The sequence below is a fragment of the Octopus sinensis genome, linkage group LG23 (assembly GCF_006345805.1).
Source record: "Octopus sinensis linkage group LG23, ASM634580v1, whole genome shotgun sequence".
NCBI classification, from domain to species: domain Eukaryota; kingdom Metazoa; phylum Mollusca; class Cephalopoda; order Octopoda; family Octopodidae; genus Octopus; species Octopus sinensis.
In genome coordinates this window covers 30,437,790-30,456,342 of record NC_043019.1, presented here as the reverse complement: position 1 = coordinate 30,456,342, position 18,553 = coordinate 30,437,790, and the positions used below count along the sequence as shown (strand labels likewise).

Below are 18,553 nucleotides of genomic sequence, written 5' to 3'. Positions count from 1 at the left end.
GTATTATATTATATATATATATATATATATATATATATAAACGTATAGTTTATATTCATAAAAAAGAAGAAAAAGAAAATGGAGATTGGGAAGTCAATAATTGTTTATTATTAACAACAAATTAATCATGATCCCTTACAGCTGTTTCGATGAATTTCATTCATATGACATGAACATATCTTCAGAGAGGAAAAACTATACCCTTGGATGTTTTATATGTGTTTATGGATTCATATCAGACTGCTATAATGAAACCATAAACACATATAAAACATCCTAGTTCCAGGTTCAATCCCACAGCCTGGCACGTTGGGCTAGTGTCTTCCACTATAGCCAATGCCTTGTGAATGAATTTGGTAGGCAAAAACTGAAAGAAGCCCGTCGTATGTATGCATGAATATATGCATGTATGTGTATGTGTGTGTGGTGTGTGCGTGTGTGTGTATGTGTGTGTGTCTTCGTGTCTGTGTTTGCCCCCCGCCACTGCTTGACAACCGGTGTTGATGTGTTTATGTCCCTGAAACTTAGCAGTTCAGTAAAAGAGACCGATAGAATAAATACCAGGCTTAAAAGGAAAAATAAGTACTATGGTTGATTCATTCAACTAAAAATTTTTCAAGGCGGTGCCCCAGCATGGTCGCAGTCTGTGTGCGTGTGTGTGTATGTGTGTGTATGCGTGCGTGCGTGCATGCGAGTGTGTGGTAAAAAGCTTGCGTCCCAACCACATGGTTCAAGGCTCAGTCGTACTGTGTAACACCTTGGGCGTCTTCTATTATATCTTCAGGCCGAGGAAAGCCTTGTGGATGGATTTGGTAGACGAGAAATGAAAGACGCCTATCGTATATATAGTAAGAGTTTACGAAAAAACAAAAGACCAAGACAGGTGGTGTACAAAACAAACAGATGTATTAATATAACGCTCAGGAATAGAAAAAGTCTTTTACGTTTCGAGCCTATGCTCTTCTACAGAAAGGGACACAGAAAAAAAACAAGGAGAGAAAAAAATGTGTCTAGTGGCTATGTATGTATGTATGTATGTATGTATGTATTTGAGTGTCTGTGTTTGTCCCTCCATCATCGCTTGACAACCGATGTTGGGGTGTTTACACTCCCATAACTTAGCGATTCGACAAAAGAGACCGGTAGAATAAGTAGTAGGCTCACAAAGAATAAGTCCTGGGGTTGATTTGTTCGACTAAAGGCGGTGCTCCAGCAAGGCCGCAGTGAAATGACTGAGACAAGTAAAAGAATATCTATCCATCTATAATATATGTATATATAAGCCTAGTACTTATCCTATCGGTCTCTTTTGCTGAACCGCTAAGTAACGGGGACGTAAACACACCAGCATCGGTTGTCAAGCGATGTTGGGGAGACAAACACATATATATACATATATATACGACGGGCTTCTTTCAGTTTCCGTCTACCAAATCCACTCACAAGGCTTTGGTTGGTCCGAGGCTATAGTAGAAGACACTTGCCCAAGGAATCGGAACTGTATGGTTGCTAACCAACCACATGGTTCCGGGTTCAGTCCTACTGCGTGGCATCTTGGGCAAGTGTCTTCTGCTATAGCCCCGGGCCGACCAATGCCTTGTGAGTGGATTTGGTAGACGGAAACTGAAAGAAGCCTGTCGTATATATGTATATATGTATGTATGTGTGTGTGTTTGTGTGTCTGTGTTTGTCCCCCTAGCATTGCTTGACAACCGATGCTGGTGTGTTTACGTCCCCGTCACTTAGCGGTTCGGCAAAAGAGACCGATAGAATAAGTACTGGACTTACAAAGAATAAGTCCCGGGGTCGATTTGCTCGACTAAAAAAAAGGCGGTGCTCCAGCATGGCCGCAGTCAAATGACTGAAACAAGTAAAAGAGAAAAGAGAAAGAGAAAGAGAATATATATATATATATATAAACCTATATATATATATATATATAAACCATTTATGGCTATTATGGTCGTTTTACCTTTTATGTGGAAGTAAATAAAGTGTATGTAATGAAGTAAAGTACGGCAGTATAAAGTTATAGATGATGGGATGCAGGTAAGAAGATGATCAACTGAGGTGTTTCCAGTTTCGTATTACTACTTCCTGGCAACTAATATGACGTCACAAAAGTCAATGCCAGAGCGAACGTCAGCAGGGATGTTGAGGGGAACTTACAAGTAGTAGTAGTAGTCCTTGCCCTTCCCCTCCACCACCACATTAGATATAGATACAATTGTAGTAGACGCCCGTGTTCACGTATAATTACTCTATCGAACTGATACAGTAGTAGTAGTAGTAGTAGTAGTAGTATAGTAGTAGTAGTAGTAGTAACAGTAGTAGTAGTAGTAGTAGTAACAGTAGTAGTAGTAGTAGTAGTAGTACAGTAGTAGTAGTAGTAGTAGTAGTAGTAGTAGTAGTAACAGTAGTAGTAGTAGTAGTAGTAACAGTAGTAACAGTAGTAGTAGTAGTAGTAGTAGTAGTAGTAGTAGTAGTAGTAGTAACAGCAGTAACAGTAGTAGTAGTAGTAGTAGTAGTAGTAGTAGTAGTAGTAGTAACAGTAGTAGTGGTGGTGGTGGTGGTGGTGGTGGTGGTGCAAGGCTCTGGATGAATATATATGTTTTCAGGAGTGGCAATCACGAGAGCGCGATAACGGAATTAGAGAATCAATGTGGGTAGAATATTCCGAGAGAGGGGGGGGAGAGAAAGTAGAGAGAAATGAGTGAGGAAGAAGAGAAGGGAAGGAAGGAAGAATTAATGTGACGGGAGAGAGGGAAAGAGCGAAAGACAGAGATAGAAATAGAGAGAGTGAAAGTGAAAGGCCGTGTGAGAAAAGAGAATCGCGGACAAGCAATCGTGAGAATATGATCGAAGGAATAGCGGAATAGTGGAATCGATCGATATAGTTATAGGAATCGATCACCTGAGACAAACAACAGCATAAAGAAAAGAATCGATATAGTAGAAATCACGTTCTGTAGAGAAGAGCTGAAGTGACAAGTGCAGGAAAGAGCAGTAGCTGTTGTAGCAGTGGTGGTGGTTGTGGTGGTAGTGTTGTTGTTGTTGTTGTTGGTGGTGGAGGTGACAGCGGTTGTAGTGTTAGTAGTGATAGCGGTGCTGGTGGTGGCGTTGTTGGAGATGGTAGTAGCGGTGTTAGTATAGAATGTAGTGATAGTGGTGGTAGTTGGTAGTAGTAGGAGTAGTCATAAAAGAAAACGTGGTATTAACATTACCAAGAGAGAGAGAGAGAGAGAGAGAGAGAGAGAGAGAACCAAATAATATATAGAGAAAGTAGGATATAGAGTGAATGAGAAAGAGAAAGAGAGTAGAAAATAGAAGGCGTGAGAGAGCAAAGTATATAGAGAAACCAAATGATAAAGTTACAAAGTGAAATAGAGAGAGAGAGAGGGAGTAGGAAATAGTGTGCGTGAGAGAGAGCAAAACATACAGTGAGAGTAGAGGATAGAGTGAGTGAATCAGAAAGCGAAAGAGAGAAAGAGCAAAATATATATAGAGGGTGTAGCAGATAGAATAAGAAGGCGAGAAAGAGTGAGTAAAAGATAGAGTGAGAGAGTAATATATATATATATAGAAAGAGTAGAAGATAAAGTGCTGAGTAAGAAAGCGTGGAAGAGAGAGAGAGAGAGAAACAGGAGTGAAAAGGGAGGAGAGAGAAAGAGAGAAACAGGGGTGAAAACGGAGGGGAGAGAGAAAGAGAGAGACAGGGGTGAAAAGGGAGGGAAGAGAGAAAGAGGGAAACAGGAGTGAAAAGGGAGGACAGAGAGAAAGAGAGAAACAGGAGTGAAAAGGGAGGGAAGAGAGAAAGAGAGAAACAGGAGTGAAAAGGGATGGAAGAGAGAAAGAGAGAAACAGGGGTAAAAAGGGAGGGGAGAGAGAAAGAGAGAGACAGGGGTGAAAAGGGAGGGAAGAGAGAAAGAGGGAAACAGGAGTGAAAAGGGAGGACAGAGAGAAAGAGAGAAACAGGAGTGAAAAGGGAGGGAAGAGAGAAAGAGAGAAACAGGAGTGAAAAGGGATGGAAGAGAGAAAGAGAGAATCAGGAGTAAAAAGGGAAGGGAGAGAGAAAGAGTGAGAGGAAGGAGCAAAAAAAAAGGTAAGAGAGAGAGAAAGAGAATGAATATTAAAAGAAAAACGAACACACATTCTCACGGAGGAGTGAACAACAGAATAGCAGAATAGAATGAACGATATATCAAAATAGGAATGGATACGGAATGATATTGGGAATAGATAGATGTTAGATGCGAGCTAGTTTAAAGTTCTCGTTGTAATCTCGCCCTGTTACAACGAGAGTTTAAATAAGAAAGCAAGAAAGAGACGGTTTACAAAAAGACAACAGAGAGTGTCGTGAGGGCCTTGGTGGTTACTATTTCTTTTATTCTCTCTTCCTGGCCATTTTTACATAATGTTGGCCACCAATTCAACTTAACCCCTTCTTCCTCTGTCTCACACCTTCTCTATACACACACATACACAATATATTGACTACCAAACTACAGGGTATTCCTACAATATATATACATATATATATATCTATCTATATACATATATTCACCACATCACATCTGTATTATTAACCAAGTGTTCGATTTACCTACACATGAACCCCCTTACGTTGGGTCAGAAATTTCTGTTGTTGATTCGTGAATAACATATTTTACTAATTGGTAACCTTAAAACAACTTGAATAACCCCAAAATAACCAAAGATGAGTTCCACATTGGTGAGGAATGCCATCGAAACGAACTTCGACGAAAAAGGTTTGTCAATATTTCGCTTATTCTGTTACGTATTTATTTCTTCAACATATATATATATATATATATATATATATATCTTATATCAAGCACAAAAAATTCTGTTTTAATGTTTGAATACTATCAGTTTACCTTTCAGTATGTGTAATATAATATTATATATGATAGTGTGGGTATATATCTATATATATCTGATAGTGTGGGTATATATATATATATATATATATGATAGTGTGGGTATATATATATATATATATATATGATAGTGTGGATATAATATATATATATATGATAGTGTGGATATATATATATATATATATATATTATATCTGTATATGATAGTGTGGATAATATATATATGCTAGTGTGGATAGTTATATATATATGTAGTGTGGATATATAATATATTAATATATGTGATAGTGTGGGTGTATATATATTATATATATATATATATATATATTATATAGATAGGGAGAGAGATAAGTGGATATATATACATTTTCTCTTTTTCTGTCTCTAAATTTTTGAATGTTTATTCCGCAACACGCTGTTTCTGTTCACTATTGGTTCAAATCTCACCTTTGCCTCTCATCCCTTCCAAGGTTTCCTTTAGATTCCAACTTTTCATGTACAACTAACATGAAAATATAATTGATATAATTGACAATATGTGTGTGTGTACCATTCCCTATCTAATGTGTGCGGCCTTGTTCGCTATGTTAAAAAAAACCTGTTTATATAAAAGATAAAAAGAAATCATTATTTCAAATTCTGCTGAGTTCGATTTTGCCTTTCATCTTTCGGGGTTGATTGCAATAAGTACCAGTTGAAACGCTAGGGATCTAGATAATCGATCAGCTGTCTCCCATCGAAATCTCAGCCCTTGTGCCTATAGTGGGAAATTATTTCAAATTCCGGTCTTCATCGATCATTAAGGGTTCCTCGAAGACTCAGGGGCAGGTAATCACAGTGTAACCATTTTTACAAACTGCTGGAATCGGACGAGAGATATATAGAAATTTTTCTTCTCATCGGGGGCTTTTTATGTAAATAAAATAGATTTGTTAGCTGGGAAATAATGTTGGTAAACCTACACAAACGTGTCCCACCCACTACCGATTTGTTTTCTCAGAACTTTCACTAAGTGTGAACTACAATTATATCGGAATCTATTGTGTGAAACAAACAAAAAAAAATCTTGAAGGTGTGGGAGGGAAGAGGAGTTTCGAAAGATTCACACGCCTTGGCTTTGTTTTCCTCAAGGCTGAGACGGCAGAATTTCATTTTTTATAAAAATGTCTTTTTCTGTGAAAGCTATGAAGAACAAACTTGTGTAGATATGCCATAATGCCAAATCATAATTTGTTTAATAAATGTGGTTTATCCAGTTTCAAAAGAGTATTTTAAAATATTCATTCAATTCAAAGAATACCAGTAAGAAATATATTGTTACATAAATTGACCCAAGTATCGATATTCTCATTAATTTGCGCCACAAATTTCGACCCTCTTCCCACACAATCCATCCGAACGAATGATTCTGGTAAAGTGGTTGTTAGCACGCCAAACCCAACTAATTACCTCCCCCTGAATTCTTCTAGGTCCCTAAAATGGTAGTTGTCCGTGCCTTAGCGACGATTAAGTCTCTTCATATCTCCTTGTTCGAATGTTGACTTGGGCAGTATTGTTTTTTTAGCCTTGCCGGATGTCAGTTGACTAAGTACTGCAAGTTTGACGTTATCCACTGGACCTTATTTTTGACCTTGTACCCGTTACAAATCACCTGGGCGGTCGATGCAATAACCGACAAACACATTCTTTCCCCCATTTAAATTTGAGGCCTTGTACCTATGCTGGAAAGGACTGTTATCGTTAATAGACTGCCCCGCTCCCCACAAAAAAAATTCAGGCCTTGTGCCAGTAGTAAAAAAAAATATTAGTGTACTTAGTCACGCCTCTTTACGTCCTGAGTTCAATTTCCATTCGAGTCAATTTTGCCTTTCATCTTTGCATCCCTTAACTGGGAACGATAAAATAAATACCAGCTAAATACAAGGGTTCAGTGTAATTAACTGTTCCCTCATCCTACCTTATTTTGTAGTCTTGTACAGCACCTGTTAGAATGCATTTAATGTTGATGGTTTTTGTTCCACCTATCGCCTCTGTATGACTGTGTCTATTGAAGGAATCATTTGGTAAAGGGGATAGTGGGAGAAAGACTTGAAGATATCGGTGGTTGTACGATAAATAAGAAAAGCAGGAACATCTGCTGGCTTTTGGACGTTGTATGTGATGAAATAAATGCCACAGGGAATTCTGTCGGTACCAAGATCTACTTACATTTTACAAGACATAGGCTGGAATAGAATTAGATAGGATCGCGTCCGCGCTATATATATATATACCGGAGTAAAAATAATATATAATTACACAGGTGAAAAAAAAAGAGTAATCAAATACCAGTGGTAGAGTAATATGCTTTATTTAAAGCAGCAGAAAATTCAACAAAATTTGTTACTCTGAGTTTCTCGTTGCCGTTCATCAGACAACACGTACACACATAATACATGTGTATGTACTCACACAAACACTACTGCGACAAAACGTGGAAACGTTTCAACTATCTCAAGATTTCCATACCATAAACACACACATCTCTCTCTCTCTCTCTCTCTCTCTCTCTCTCTCTATATATATATATATATATATACATATACACACACGTTATTTCTTCTTGTGAGTGTGATATATATGTGTGATTGCATGCAGACAATATTGAACAAAGTAAACATCTTTTTCATGTCTATCCAGAATTTGGTTTAAGTGATATGTGTGCGTTGTATACTCAAAACGTGTGTGTTTGTGTGGGTGTGTGATATCATTGTGTTTCTATGGATGCAGATGAAGATCAAAGTATGTAATGGTGACATACTTCGGAAAACATGTTTATAAATGAACATTGGAAGTTATGTTAGCAAAGTTATTTCTCTCTCAGTGATATCAACAGACATTTGTTATTGCTTACACTTGAGGCATCCTCTCTTGATTACTGTAACCTGATCACAGGGCATCATATGTTATCTACGATTATAATATCTAAGCAAAAGCAACTACATTTGAGACAATTTTAGATGCTTATTTCGTGTGAGTCCTGAGGCGAATACTCTGCCTCGGGTTAGGCCTGACCGAACAGTATTCCAAGCCATGACCATCTCGTCTCTTCAAGCTTAATTCATTCTCACACTTACTATCTTCGGTACTTTCCAATTATCGGCAGCCAATTTTTATTATTATTATATACACGGACTTTTTCAAACGGACAAAACCCTTTGTAACTTTCGTCCTGTGTTTTTGTCCCTTTATGTTTTAATTGATTTTTGTTAGCCCTTGTGGCCAATAAACGAACGAATTATTATTATTATTATTTACTATGCAATTACATTCGTGAAACGGGTGTAAATCGGTGGAGTTTCGGAATAGCTATCACTTACCTCATGGAGAAAAGCCCTAGTAAAAAATTTTACTGGAAAAGGACACGGAATAGGAGCGCAAAAATAATTTAAAAACAGAAATGTTTTGGTTTAAAAAAATTATTATTTCCCAGAACGAAACATTCCCGCAATTCCTTGCCCTCTTAGGGTTAGGTTTAAGGAAAGTCTGCATGAGGTAAAGATAGCTATTCTGAAAGTCCGACGAACGAATATTACACCTGTCTCAGGAATTTATTTATTAATTCATTTGTAAATAATAATAATAATGATAATAAAAATTGGCCAGTTGGCTGTCGATAATAGGAAAGTAACCTACATTCTTTATACTTTTCTTTTTAAAGACGGTGGAGTGTGATTTGAGAGGGGATTGGCTGTTATTTTTAGTATATCTATTGACCATGTAGAAGTTTCATTGAATCGCTGATTCGGTGGTTTATTTGTTGAATCGACAGAATAGCTGGTTATAACTCCATGCGGTGTCTAGTCATGTTTTTTCCCCACTAATATTTCTGAGTTTACATTTCATCTTCTGGGTTCGAGTAGATAGAACAGCTGTCGTGTATTGGAGTAGATTTGATCGACTGCGGCACTTCCTCTACAACGAATGACATCTGCTGGGAAAAACATTATATATTGGGGACAATATGCTCGACTGAACCTTCTAACAACAGTTCCACCTACTAGAAATATAGAGAGTGTAATCCGTGCAAAGATAAAATGTCTTTGATGTGGGCCAAATAGAAGATACTATCAAAGAGAGAAAGCTAAAATATTTTGGAGATTTAATTAGAAGAAATTGGTTTACAGAAGTTCTTAATAGAATTCAGAATGGATGGGAAGAGAGGAAGAAGAAAACTATGAATTATAACTATGGATAATATCAAAGTGGCGTATTGAAATACACTGAATGCGTTAAGGACAGCACAAGAGAAACTGAGATGGCGATTCATGGTATTCAACTCGCTGCGTTCTGAGTTCAAATTCCGCCGAGGTCGACTTTGCCTTTCATCCTTTCGGGGTCGATAAATCAAGCACCAGTTACTCACTGGGGTCGATGTAATCGACTTAATACCTATGTCTGTCCTTGTTTGTCCCCTCTATGTTTAGCCTTTTTGTGGGTAATAAAGAAATAGGTATTCAACTCGCTGGGAGTAGCCAACACCTGAGGATGATGTAGGCCGTTGACCGAGCTGCTAAAAGATAGGACAATCTAGTACTTGACTGAGGATTAGAGGGCTTCGAATGACCCGTCCTTGTTTTCTTTGTATCGTCTATCTGGATGTTTTGTTGTCCCATTTTTGTATCACCTAGCTATCCGGATGTTTTGCGTTCTTGTCCCATTTTGTATTATATATATATATATATATATATATATATATATAAAGATAAGAGGAAAAAATCTATCAGAAAGGAACTCTATCTCTCTTAAAAAAATTTCTTTTGATAAGCATAACAAAATGCGCAACCGGTAAAAAGAACTTTCACCTAATTAAATTACTTAAATTATTTTGTCAGCATTTTCTTCATTTCCTTTTTTTATATATCACAACTCGTGTTCCACATCTCCTTTTTAAATAAATATATATATATATATATATATATATATATATATATATGAGCTGGGCTAAGGCTGGAATGCCTTTGATCAACCCAATCCTGGCCTTTGTGTCAACAGGAAGCGATAAATTCCAAAATTCCATTGACCTTGTTTGTTGTGTGATAACTCATCCTACATTTTGCCAGGTGTTCCTGTTTCATCTGCCCCTGTTTTTTACAATTACAATAGCCTCTGTTCCTTTATTGTACTCTGTCCACCAGGCTTCATTTGTCATTTCCGCCCCCACACTTCTAATTTCTGGTGTCTCGCCTTTCACTCCCCAAGGACTTTGCAACTCCCTAAAAAATTTTGTAAGTGCCCTGTCATAGATATTTACTAAAAGGCAATTATTTCATTTTTACACCCACTCACTTCCAGTGAAGCCTCTGCATGGTAGTTCCACTACTAGAAATTGCAGCCAAGTCTTCCTCAAACATTGCATTCTACTAGTCATAATCTTGTATATCCCTAACAAGTGGAATTGCCATATACTGAATGCTTTTTAATCATAGATCTGTTTGGTGTATTGAACAGAAATATGGTAACAAAAGGGCTATGCAGAAGACAAGTTTCTTATTGATACAGTTCTTTACTGTGGCATTTGGCGATTTTAAAGAGTTTAAAATCACTTCATTTTATTTAACAATATTTATCTATGCTCAACACGGTGTAAACCAGAAGACCTGAAATATATTGAAATATCATAATGCCTTATGTGAATTAAATAAAAATGTATGCACATTCATTTTATATTATTGACATTTGGGGGAGGAAAAGGGGAGTTTCCTGACAGACCGTTTCATGAACTGTTGACTGCTCTTCAAGGAAGACGTACTCGATTTTTCTTCCCTGATCTATAACATAGATCAGCTGCTTATAAACTAATTTGTGTACCACCTTAAAGTGAAAGATACAGTGGATAATAATCTCAGATGTACAAAAGAGTCAGACATAGTTGGGAAGCCTTTGAACATAGTTTTGTTTGATCAGTGTTGTCCTTGGCTATAGATAACAATAATCATCTTCATATTGTTGTTGTTCTTGATTTTTTTTTCTTTATACTTTCATATTAACAACTTATTTAAGCTATTTACTCCTTCTTCTTTTCCTGCCTTCTCTTGCGTCTTCTGTGTGTGTATTGATGTTGTATAGCCACGGGCCAGCCTTAACCCAGCAGACCTGTGATTAAAAACGCCCCATCTATGACCAGCCTAGGATCTTTTCGGTTTGAACGGCAGTTTGTAACATAATTTCTAGGTCCCCAGCCTATCTTATGTTGGGGGTAGAGTTTAGTATGAATCTTTATTTATATTATTATTATTTGAGGAAGTGAGGGGTATGCATTTGAGGGAGAATTAGCTACCATTTCCAGCAAGCTGTGTGATCATGTAGATGGATGATCCCTCATCTCTATTGTAAAGTTCTACGATGAAACCTATGAAATAGAAATAATATAGATGTAAATAATCCGCAAAGAGACCCACTTAGTGTCTGTAGTGTGTTTACCAGTGATAGGGTGTGCAAACTACCACTTTCAGAACAGATAATGTTGATAATTACAGAGTAACTACATTGGCTGTTGATAAGCTTATGAATGCTTGCTTACGTACGTATGTATATATACCCACGTGTATGAGTATACGTACATGTTTATATATATATACGCGTGTGTGTGTTTGTGTGGGATAAGTGCAGTAGTTGTATTCATCACTTTTACTTACGGATCCTCCCAAATTGATCCGTTAATGTCTGCAGAAGGAAAATTGGGCGTGGAAGGAATTCCAGTAGGTGCAGTTTATGGGTGGGTGAGTGCTAGAACGGGGTCACGGAGGACTAAACGGCAAATTAACCTCTGCAGCCATCACAAGTCAACTAGCAGCCTTAAAGGAGGAGGGAAACGGTTGGGGTTGGATGAGGTTGTAGTCCTATAGATCTCTAAAATGACGACTCGGGCACGGCTGGAACGGCGATTTGTCCTGTTCATCCCTATATAATATAATATAATGTAATATTGGCGTAATCAATATTACATTGTTTTTATTTGGATGAAAGAAAAAAAATCAATTCAATTTTTTTTTAATAAAGCATTTTTGATTTCTTCATTTTGTTAATTACTAGGCAATCAATTTAATCGATTATAATCTCTCATCTCCCCATCCTACCCCCAAAGTAATTGTGATGTCGTGTATCACTTCCGGGATCGGAGAAGGTTACATACAGTCGAGTAACTGATTGATGATAAACTGCCAAGCTGGGAGATTTTTTTTGTGTGTGTATTTTTATCGCCCTTGTGGCTAATGAACGAAGAATTAGTAGTGCTTATGAGTGACAAATTATTCAAAATTATAGGTAACACCACACGGTCATTTTTACCGTTTTATGTGTGAACGCTATTCATGGATACGAAGGCCAAAGGGCTTAAATCATTAAAAACTGTGCATCTTTACTAAATTCAAATTAAATTCTGTATTTAATTTGAATTCATCAAATGACGTTACTTTATTTCTAGAAGTAAATCTTTCAAAAAAAAACAGGTGTCTATTTACTTTTGAGCTGCGTGTATATATATATATATATTTATATATAATAAATATTAGGGAATAAATCCAAACTTACAGGGAAAAATCAGATATTAATTATATTTTTTTAATAATTTTGTTATATATTTAAATAATATAAATTAAATAATCTTATGTATTGGCTTAAGTTTTTCATTGTATGATTTGCCTAATAGTGGTTTTATCTCTAATTTAATATAATATATTTATATATATATATATATGTTTGTGTGTGGTATAGTTTGTTTTCTTGCAAATAATCCATGGTGTCAATGAATGAATCGAAGGAAACTTTGGTCTCCATCGTTTTAAAACACGCATGAGTCAGGAGGAAAGTAAGGGAGGTAACTCTTCCAATAAGGCGACTATCCCTTTAGGGTGTCATTTTTCATGACTTAGTCATATCGATGAATGATCTGATTAGCTGTGTGTGTGTGTGCGTATTGGTGCTTTATTGCTGCCTATATATGCACTCGCGTGCATGTGTCGTTAGTGCTTCATTGTTGTCTATGCTGTGTTTGTGAGTATTGTTAGTGCTTTTGTAGCCTGTATATATGATGTGTTTGTGTGTTCGATGAATGTTTCCATTCACACAAAATGGAGAATGACAGCATGTGATAGAGTTCGTGGTTTTTTTTATTGCGTCGCCACTTAGAATCTTTTTCCATTACCATCCCATGACGTTCCTCGTGGAATTTACGTGTCGCACACTGACACATACCCAAACACATCGTACATTATATATATATATATATATATATATATATATATATATATATATACACACACACACATATATATATATACACACACACATATGCATGTATATATGTGTGTGCATACATATATGTGTGTGTGTATATATATATATATATATATGCATGTATATATATATATGCATATATATATATGCATGTATATATATATATGCATATATGTATATATATATATGCATATATATATATATTATATATATATATATACATGTGAGTATATATGCATATGCATGCATATATATGTGCATATGCATGCATGTGTGCATATATACATATGTATATGTACATATTTACATGTATACGTACATGCATATGTGGGCACAGGACGTCACAAAACGTAAACAACAAAAAAATATGGAAAACAAGACAAACGACACAAACAATGACCCTTCATCAGTTGTCGGCTATTTTTCTAATCCATATTTCGAGCTTTTCACGACAAAATATGCCTTAGATAAAACAGTTTCTCCCGCAAAGCAAATTAAATAAAATTTGGGATTTTGAAGAGGGTCAAAATGGGTGACCTTTTGTCACCCATTTTGACAGTGAAATCAAACAGCAGGGGCTGCTAAGCCTAAACGAGTTTGTGGTGACAAACACAAAGAAACAAGCTTGGACAGTAGAGGCTAAATTGTGCGAGATTGACTTTATGCCAATCAGTTGCTATATCCAGCTACTAGTAGCTGGATATAGCAACAACAGCAAGCACTATCCCAGATGTTAACACAGTAGTCATTTGTGGGTCTGACCTGAGCTTTGTGAGTCTGAAGTGAAAGGCTTGTTATTGAGATGTAGTTTTACCATATGTTACAAAATGAGCTGCTGTCTGATCCTCTGTGATTATGACATTGAATATTTGGGTCAGTTCATGAGGATTCTGGTTGCATGCTGCTTATGATTAAGTTTTGTGTGGTGTGATTATATTTTCTTGGTGTCATCATTATCATCACCGTTTAATGTCCATTTTCCATGCTAGCATGGGTTGGACAGTGTGACTATGGTCTGGAGAGCCAGCGGCTGCACCAGGCTCCGATCTAATCTGGCAATGTTTCTACAGCTGGATGCCCTTCCTAATGCCAACCACTCCAAGAGTGTAGTGGGTGCTTTTTATGTGCCACCAGCACAGGAACCAGTCAGGCAGGCCTGGCATCGATCACGTTCAGATGGTGCTTTTTACATGCCATTGGCGCAAGAGCCAGTCAGTGGGTACTGGCATCAGCCACGATCTGTTGGTGCTTTTTACATGCCACCTGTGCAGGAGCCAGTCTTGGGGTACTGGCATCGGCTATGTTTGGTTGGTGCTTTTTTATGTGCCACCGGCAAACGGTTGGCAGAATCGTTAGGACACCAAGCAAAGTGATTAGCAGTATTTTTGTCTGTATTTACCTTCTGAGTTCAAATTCCTACAAGATTGACTTTGCTTTTCATTCTTTTGGAGTCAATGGAATAAGTACAAGTTGAGAGCACTGGGGTTGATTTAATCGATTTATAACCCCCACCCACCTACTTCACCAAAATTGCTGGCCTTGGTACCAAAATTTGACATCATTATCATTATTATTTCTAATTTAGGACAAAGCTAACAATTTTATGGGGAAGGTCTTAGTCAATACTATCCACCCCCAGTGCTTGACTGGCGCTGAATTTTATTGATCCTGAAGGAGTGAAAGACAAAGATGACCCCAAGAAGATTTGAACTCAGATTGTAAAGCCAGAACAAATACTGCAAAGCCTTTTCCCCAACAGTAAGGATTCTGCAAATCTACTGCTCTAATAATAGTAATAATCCTTTCTACTATAGGTACACAGCCTGAAATTTTTAAGATGTTGGGGCTAGTTGATTACATTGACCCTTGTGCTTGACTGGTACTTATTTCATGAACCATGAAAGATGAAGTCAACATCAACAGAATTTGAATGCAGAATGTAAAGACAGACAAAATGCTGCTAAACATTTTGTCCCGTGTGTTAATGCTTCTATCTGCTCACGACGATGATGACAATGAAATTTTACTCCAGACATCTTATCTAATTTCATTTAGGTTACAAGTACTTGAGTATTATATTGTAAATGGTTTTCCCAGCTGGTCCAATTCTCCAGAATTGGCACTACTTATCTTTGCTCTGGTCTCATCATGAATAGTTGTTTATACAAAGTCACACACACACACACACACATACAGATGCAATTATATAAGATAACAATAATCTGTATTTAAATATCTGTTGGTTGGGTGTGCTGTCATTGGTTGCTGGTTTGTGAAAGCTTAGATGAATGGGGGAACAGACTTGGTCTTTGGATACAGAAACCTGGAAAACTGAGAAATTAAGATGTAGTTGCTTTCTAGAGATCTTTTTCTTTTCTTTTTTATTGTTTTTACTTGTTTATCATTGGACTGCAACAACTCTTGGGTCGTGCCTTGAAAGGTCTTAACTGAATGAATCTACCCTACTGTTTTATTTATTTAAAACTTGGTACTTATTGTTTGGTATCTTTTGCTGAACTGCTAAGTTACAGGGATGTAAACAAACCAACACTGGTTGTCAAATGATGGTGGGGGACAAACAGACACACACACATATGACAGGCTTCTTTCAGTTTCAGTCTACCAAATCCACTCACAAGGCTTTGGTCAGCCTGTGGCTATAGTAGATGACACTTGCCCAAGGTGCCACACTGTGGGACTGAACCCAGAACCATGTAAGCCACTCCTGCACCTGAAAATTTCATCTTAATTTATATTTCACTTACTGCAGTAATGACCAAGATATTTTAGTAAATTCTTTACTATTTTCAAAATCAATTAAAAATAAAGATGGTGTGGTTCAAAATAAATAGGGTAACAAAAGGGGTTAAGGATGAAATCCTACAGGTTCTTATGCTCTTGTAATTTGTGCTTGGTACTAAAATGGTTCTTCCAGCCCTGAAATAGTCTCCTTCATTGGCTTGTACTAAAGTACTGCAGAATGGCCAAAGCAGAACACTGTACTATGTTCAAATGTGAGTTAGAAACAGTGCTGGTGGTGTTGACATTATCAAACACATATACCCGAAGTATGTGTTTTGCTTGCCTGCCCACACCAAATTGCAGCCTACTGGCAAACTAGCAAAGTACATATATTATATTATATGTGTTTGATAGTGTTTACTGGACTAAGTATCTTTGCTTTGTTTAATGACATTCTTTTACAGATCAGGTGTTATTGTGGTTCGCTATTACTTTTTATTTCTCCAGAGTTGATTTTGGAATACACAATGTTGCAGGCATCTGGGCCAGAGGCTCTGTCTAAAAATAATTAAATGTTTGCACTCGTAATTTCATTGTTCTGTAATTCAGTATGTCATCATCATCATCATTTAGCATCTGGTTTCCATACTGCCATGGGTTGGATGGTTTGACTGGAGCTGGCAAGAGCACGAGCTGCACCAGGTTCCAATGTCTGTTTTGGTATGATTTCTACAGCTTGATTACTCTCTTAACACTAAGCACTCGACAGTGTATTTGATGCTTTTTAAGTGGAACCAGCACCATTGCTTTTTTTTTTTACATGGCGCCAGCACCAGTGCCTTTTTTATGTGACACCTGCTCCTGTACTTTTTATGTGATGCCAGCAACGACAGGGTCACCAAGTACTTTGCAAGGTCTTATGAATAAAGGGAATATATTTTTAAGATAGTAACTTAGTGTGATTTGTGGAAGAATTAGCTACTGTTTCTGTTTAGTAGGTTGGTCAACCACTTGGAGGCTTCCCTCTTTGGCAGATACCAATCTTTTCCTGAGTTAATATAAATGAAGCATCAGTTATATATTGGAATTGATTCAAATCTCTGTTATAACCTTTTTTTTTCAAATTTGCAGCCCTGTGTTAATGTAACAGACTTAGGTTATATATCTGAACAAATTTCTATTTTTCTAATTGCTATATCAAGACTTGGACTTGCGGGTTCAATCTCATTGGTAGTCATTTTTTTCTTCCCCCTTGTAATAATTTATTGTATCCAAACTTAATTTTAACCAAGAACGTTTATGAATGCTGTGCTCCAATGATTATGTCCCATGTGCTCCAGTTGTGATGGTTAAAACAAACCAATGATATATTCTTGTATTTTGTCTTAGATCGCTCCTAAAGCAAAACAAAAATGTACAAATGTATATCAGCAGATAAATGTTCTGTAGTGTGCTAATGACCTGTAAAAAAATCAAGTTATTTACATGTCTCTTCATGCTGTGAGCCAATAGGGGAGCTTCTGTGAGGCAGCTCAAACCGGAAGCTTTTTTTCTTTTGACATTTTAGAAATTTAAAACCTAAAGTGGTACCTGGTAAGGTTACAGGACATCCTTTTAGGTAACAAATGTAACTTTAGATCATCTCTCAGGCTATAGACAACAACCAGATCACACAATACACCCTGCTGTCTTAAAAACAATTCCAAGAAAATATATCTGACCGCGTGTTCCATAGATCTAAAAAAAATAGGACAAGATGACCTTGGCTGAAATATCCTTGTTTATAGGTACAAGTGTGGCTGTGTGGTAAGAAGTTTGGTTCTGTGTTCTGTCCCACTGTGGTGCCCAGGACAAGTGTCTTCTTACAAATCTGGATCAACCAAAGCCTTGTAAGTGCATTTGGTTGACTGAGTAAAACCAGTTTGTGTGTGTATCTTCTTATTTTGACATTGTGTGATAGTTATGAGTGTAATTGTCACAGTAGCTGTGTCATTCATTTCCAGTATTGTGCAAGAAAAACTTTGGCCATAAGGAAATATTACCTTGCCTGGAAACAGGTGAGGGTTGGTGACAGGAAGGGCATCTGGCCATAGAAAGTCTGCTTCAATAAACTCTGTCTGGCCAATGTGAGCATGGAAAAGTGAATGTTAAAATGATGATAAATCTATTTCAATCAGGAATGAACTGGGGTTAAACAATTACAGTACCACACCATAGTGTATAATGGATACTATACTGTACCAATCAGAGAGTGAGCATCTATCTGGTTGCTCAACCTGCTAGAATTAGCTGCCAGTTCTCCTCGACTTTGCCTTTCATCCTTTCGGGGTCGATAAATTAAGTACTAGTTACGCACTGGGGTCGATGTAATCGACTTAATCCCTTTGTCTGTCCTTGTTTGTCCCCTCTATGTTTAGCCCCTTGTGGGTAGTAAAGAAATAAATTCTCCTCTTAAATCATACTCTGCTGCCCTTTAAAAAATAAAAAAAATATATAGGACGGGACAGGCATGATAGGATGGTTGTGGCTGATTTGTCTTTGAGCATAAATGATCAAACCTGATCTGAAGGGGTAAACAGCAACAACAATGCTTTGCTGTTATTTATTCATTCCATGTGTTTGTGCACTCCCTC

The 18,553-nt window shown here is 37.1% G+C and overlaps 1 protein-coding gene across 2 annotated transcripts in view; it reads left to right on the top strand.

The window, feature by feature from the left end:
* The window catches only part of LOC115223573 (cytohesin-1), a 202,980-nt gene that overhangs the window by 606 nt on the left and 183,821 nt on the right, over window positions 1–18,553 (top strand). Inside the window, exon 2 of one of the 2 annotated variants that reach the window (XM_036512577.1) lies at window positions 4,685–4,769. In XM_036512577.1, the coding sequence (XP_036368470.1) occupies window positions 4,718–4,769 (52 nt within the window). In that variant the 5' untranslated portion in view covers window positions 4,685–4,717. Of the gene's footprint in view, window positions 1–4,258; window positions 4,770–18,553 lie in introns of those variants that run through there. The other variant, XM_029794210.2, reaches the window with a different exon arrangement.